This window comes from Myripristis murdjan, chromosome 15 (assembly GCF_902150065.1).
Source record: "Myripristis murdjan chromosome 15, fMyrMur1.1, whole genome shotgun sequence".
NCBI lineage: Eukaryota > Metazoa > Chordata > Actinopteri > Holocentriformes > Holocentridae > Myripristis > Myripristis murdjan.
In genome coordinates, this window is record NC_043994.1 from 1,246,367 (window position 1) to 1,252,366 (window position 6,000).

The 6,000-nt window shown below is 39.7% G+C and overlaps 1 protein-coding gene across 1 annotated transcript in view; it reads right to left on the reverse strand.

Moving 5' to 3' along the window:
- LOC115372381 (heterogeneous nuclear ribonucleoprotein L-like) overlaps window positions 1-5,474 on the reverse strand; it is a 66,547-nt gene extending 61,073 nt beyond the window's left edge. Inside the window, exon 1 of the mRNA XM_030070227.1 lies at window positions 5,047-5,474. Coding sequence (XP_029926087.1) covers window positions 5,047-5,277 — 231 coding nt within the window. The 5' untranslated portion in view covers window positions 5,278-5,474. The remainder of the gene's footprint in view (window positions 1-5,046) is intronic.
- Between the last annotated feature and the right edge of the window lie 526 nt (window positions 5,475-6,000).

Sequence of the window (6,000 nt, forward strand, 5' to 3'; positions counted from 1 at the left end):
ATGGCAAGACAGTGAGAAAGGAGGCAGATTAAACTAATGAGCATGGCTGATAGTAACAGCCAATAGGGTGGGGGGTAAAACATACAGGAAAAATTATCCTGGAATATTTAGAAAGATCAACGGTACTTTTTACACTGCCACCAGGTGGCCGCTCCTCTTCAGATGGAGGTTAAAAAAAAAAAAAAAAAAGCAAAACTGAACTTTGGTGACTATTGGGTTGTAGAGGTACATGTTTTGTGATTATACATGGAATATCCTCAGTTGTTGCTCCATTCTCCCCTAGGCTTCTAACACACAATACTGTATTTCTAGAAGCACATTGAGAAACATAAATACAGTATTCTGGATTAGCAGAATAGTCCATGCTCCGGAGCAACAAATGAGGATATTTCAACACCATAAGGACTCATATAACGTCCAAGGAACTATACAACCCAACACTCAAAAACACCAAAAAGTTCCATTTTGTGTTAAGTACGCTCCCAAGTGGCCTGCTGGTATTTGTCTGACCAAATATGGTGTAAAAACGGATAGCTTTGATTGATCGGTGCACCCCTAGTTTTTAACCAATGTTTATTTGACTTTGCCCTGCCTTCAACACAACTGGTTAGCTGTCTAGCTAGCCTAAGTGCAAATAAACAACAGTAATGCAAGGTATCAAAGTTTTGCAGCAAAGCAGTAAATATAACTGGGGAGAGGACATGCACAGGTTTTCAAAGTAGGAAGCTTTAATGTATGCCCATAACATGGCATGAACACAGCATGATAGTCCTATTCTTTTCTCTATTTACAGGTTGTCCCTTAGTACATTAATCAGTTGTTACAAACAAGGTTTCCATCTCTATGTAGATGATACGCAGCTTTAAATTTCCATTAAGCCTGACACCTGTTGATGGGGGGCCAAGCTGGAAGAATAGCTTTTAGAAATCAAGCTATAGATGTCATCTAACTTCCCCCTTTTAAATGCTGAAGACCAGAATGCTAGTTCTTGGTCTAGAGCAGATTAGAAACATTCAGTGATTTCACTCTGAACTTAGCTGGCTTCACAATTTCACAAAATCCTTGTATCAGAAATCTTGGTGTCTATTTCAGTGATCCCTAATCCAGTCCTCAAGGATGAAAAACCCACAGCTGTTGCCCAAAGAAAGGCAAACAGGAGAAGGTGTCCCCTGCTTCACGGATTGTAGACAAGTAGTGGGTGAAACAGCCTGATGCACCACTACAGTTTATAGTTTTGATTTGAATGTCTGATGTAACCTGGCTTCTAATAGGGACCAGTGTGTATTTGTCAAAATATGTAGTTACTCAGCCAATAAAAGGGACTTTAAAAGGGCTTTAATTGAGAATCGGCTTTTCACTAAAGTTTTACTGTGGTTCAAATTATAATTAGGCTATAGCATAAAACAATATTGTGCTGTTTACAAATACAGTAACGCAGTCCGCAGTGCAAATAGTAAGCAACAGCTTGGTGGCAGTTTAAATGCATTTTTAAATCATGTAAATTTAGATTTGAAAAGGTTTTGATCTGGTGGAGAGCCTATTAAGTATCAATAAGGTCAAACCCCCAGGTGTTGATAACCTTGATGCAAAGTTGATGACACCTGTTGCTGGTTTGATTGCTATACCTATAACGCACATAATTAATTTAAGTTTAGAAAAATGTATTTTTCCTTCAGAGTGGAAAATAGCGAAGATTGTTCCGCTGCCTAAGAATTGCAGAGGGTCTTTTTCAGGAAAAATAGTCTTCTACCGGCCTTGAGTAAAATAATGGAGAGAATTGTATATGAACAAATTCAAAATTACTTTGTTGAGAATGATCTAAATACAATGTACCAACATGCCTATAAAAAGGGGCACTCCGCAACCATAGCATTAACTCAGATGACAGATGACTGGAAGAAACATATTGATAAGAAAAAAGTAGTTGGCGCTGTATTGTTGGATTTTAGTGCAGTTTTCGATGTACTAGATCATACACTGTTATTGAATAAGTTGAGGTGTTATGGATTTGAAGAATTGGCTATTGCATTGATAGGAAGTTATCTGACAAATAGGAAATATACTGTGCTGTTTAATGGCAGTTATTCTGAGGTAAGAGCAGTGAGTTGTGGGGTGCCTCAAGGGAGTTGCTTGGGCCCGCTATTATTTACAACAAATGATATGCCTCTGGTTTTGAATTTGGCCACTATGTATGCGGATGACTCAACAATATACCATTCAGCATGCACAGCTTGGGAACTTAGCAATATTTTAAATTATGAACTACAGTTAATAAATAATTGGGTGAAGGTAAATAGAATGGTGCTCAATATGGGAAAAGCAAAATCTATATTAGATAGATAGATAGATCTATCTATCTATCTATCTATTTATTTTTTTATAGATCTATCTATCTATCTATCTATCTATCTATCTATCTATCTATTATAGAGGATCCCCATTAGCTAACTGTCACACGACAGTTGCTAGTCTTCCTGGGGTCCCATCTTTATTTACAATTTCTGAAAACCATGCGTGACAAGTGTAACACAGCCATACAATACAACATAAAATAAAATAAAAATAAAGTTTTTTTTTCTGTTTTTCACATATTCCATGTATGAAAACATAATGAAACATGAACACTGCATGACTACTAAATTACAATAAGGGTTTTCACAAGAATTCAAATTAAAGTGAAATCAAACTATTCCTCATTTCGCTAAGGGCCACTTGGAAAACGCTCAAGGACCCCTGAGGGGCCCTGTACCACACAAGTCGTGAAGCCAGCTGCATTCTATATACAAACATACTTAAAGGTAGGAAAGCAGATTTTTCTTCAAATGAACAGTAATCAAGGTCATCCTGAAATTCAGGGAAAATGTGGGAGCCAAATAATTGGGAAGCACAGTTTCCACATATGGCCCCACATGATTAGGTTGATCTCTGTAATTTTGTATGGAAAACACAGCAACTGTAGTTTCAGCACATTTTGTAACAATAAACATACATTAAAACCAGAATCAACCATTGACCTATGATAAAAAAAAAAAAACTATTAAAGTACATGTATATTAGCTGGTATGGTAGGCTATGCTATAGTGGCTCTGTGGTATCAACAGGTTTGGAGCAATCTGAGAAATAAAGCAGACAGATTGGTTTTCTCGGCTGCTATATTTAGCAACCGACACAACATTTCGCAAACTTGCTGGCTCTCTGGAATGACTCTACTACACTAAATGGAATGGAACGTTAATTTATTTCATTAATAAAAGCTGTGTCTGCTGTGCTATTTCATGTCTGCGTGACTGCTGCAAAAAGATCTATGCAGGAGTGCATAACTAATTTGTCATGGTGGCCAGCTGACATTTGAGAGATCATTTGGAGGGCCAAAAAGTGTATGTTTAAAATTGCATCTTAAGCTAATTATCTATCTCTGCATAAACACAAAAAATAAGTGGAAAATATTAGAATTGGCATATATTTAAACCTTCAAACATAGTAATGACAATGTTATAAAATGATTTTGAAAAATGCCCAATTGCCTAATAACATGCTGCAGCATGACAAACAATGACAACAGAAAGAAACAAATACTTAATGTAACTGAAACACTTCTGTCACTTCTATCAGGTCTGTCACCCTCCTTTGTGCTGATTCAAAAGCCTATGATATAGCACAAAAACGGGGTCGCATAACGTAACTGGCGTACCTGGCACCCATAAACACAAGCAATCTATCATAAATCAAGCTTTCTTTTATGACTGCTTTCATCCACTGTTGTTAGTGTGACAAAAAGTTGCAAAAACTGGTTCCCTAAATCACGGTTGCATAGGCAGAGCTTCATAAACATTAGGCTACTTCGCCTCTTCCAATGTTTGTTCAGCTGGTTAGGATTCATGTAGAATAAATGCCACCAACACTCCATTTGAGCAGCTCATAAGTTACATGATAAGTTGCACACTGGCATATCCACATAGAGTGCATCAAATTTGAATCAGCAGCAACACATGGTTAACATCCCTTGACCAATCAAAATACAGCTGGAACTGAGGAGCATCACTTTACTCCACCGCTAATGGCTGAAGTACTGCTCTTTCAGTGCAAGGGGGTGCTGTTTTGCCAGCACTTAAAGATATAGAGAGGTGCACTGACAATGTAAATTAATTTGTAATGTTGGGGCCAAATTTGGTCACCATGCCACATCTGGCCCCTGGGTCGTATATGTTGTCCATGCCTGTTCTATTGCGACAAGGTGTTCAACGAAACAGTTCTATTCAAATTAAATAAAAATTTTGCTACAGTTGCTAAGGGGTTAAACACAGCTTAGATGTGAGGTAAACAACCAAATATACAACCGACACTGACTCAGCCCAGCATGGCCCAACGGCTGCACTTAAGATTCAGTGGTCATTTTTTGTATTGGACAGCTGCATCAGTTAGCACTGAAGATTGTTGGTATTGAATTTGTTTCATACTTCATATCTTCACTGAGAAACAAAATGATAATTAATTTGTTATTTTTTTTAGTTTTTAATGAATATTTGAAGCAAATTGTTGTTACTTTCATCATTTATTTAGTTACAGCTGTGTGTTGCTGCAAAAGTAAATTTACATATTTTAGGATTTAGTATAGTATTTAGTATAACATTTTAGTATTTTGTCATATTGTCATCAATATTGTTACAGCAAAAATACCCAGAAATATCGTGTCACTAGCTGATTTTAAGACTATATCCTCCACCCCAATGTATACTATATGGTTCCAGGTCAAATAATTACTCATCTCAATAGGTCTATGGTGTGAATGTATGATTTTTGTGTGCATATGTATGGGTTTAAATGAGCCTTTAGGATAACCCACTAGCTAAATGTGTGTGGCAGGTTGGAAAATGACAGGATGACAACAGCAACAAACCTCTCTCTCTCTCTCTCTCTCTCTCTCTCTCTCTCTCTCTCTCTCTCTCTCTCTCTCTCTCTCTCTCTCTCTCTCTCTCTCTCTCTCTCTCTCTCTCTCTCTCTCGTCATGGTCTGCCATAGAGGGTAGGTGATATTTTCACTCCTTACCCTCCGTCCGGTTCCGTACTGGCTCGAGCTCCACCGGGCCCGGTTGTCCGCTGCTGTCTCTCCATTACCTGGCAACGACCCAGAGTCCGAGTCCTCCCCCTCCTCCAATTCCTCCTCTCCTTCCTCTCTCTCATCCGCCTCCGCTCTCTCCCTCTCCTCCGTTTTCATCCGCTTTGCCGCCCTTCCGTAGTCTCCTTCCTCGCGCTCGCCGGTTCCTTCTACCGTCGACATGGTAACGGCTCTGGCAGACCTGTGAGAGCAGGACGGTGTCTCGAGCAGTTGTGCAGGATGAGTGCGCGTGCCTCTCACAGCTCCATGTCAACAGTTCCCTCGCGCCTCCGGTGTGATGTCGGTAAAGGGCTTGTTTCCCCGTGTCTCCCTCCCTTACTGTCTGTCCCTCTATCTATTCCCCTCTCTATGTCTTTCTATGTGCCTCACTTACTGTACACCACTGATTTTCTATGCTTGGAGGTGTGAGGGGACACGTCCCGCCCCGTGCTCTTCTCTGAATGGTCAGTCTGTTCCTACTGCCTGGAGTTACGCCGTGTGATTGGTCCAAGTTGGTGCGTCAACAAGACAGTGCTCCACGCTCTGCAGAGGAGTGCGCAGAAAAAGAGGGGGTGAGAGAAAGGGAAATGGTAAGAGAAATCCAGAGAAAGAGACGAGAACTACGGAGCGTGACAGACAGGGAGGAAGGGGGAGGAAGAGATAGATAGCTGTCACCTTCCTCTGCTGCAGCAGTATATGGTTACTGCTCATTCTTATACAAAATTATGTCCAAAGGCATTATTTCAACCTGGGCCCTCTGCTACTATGTATCACAATGTGCATACCAGCCTGGGCTGTGTACTGCTCTCTATGAAAGTTATTTGAACATTGTTTTGTATAAAATTATCCCATATTCATATTGGTAATATCAGTCTGGCTCCATTTTTTGTTGACAGAATATGACCA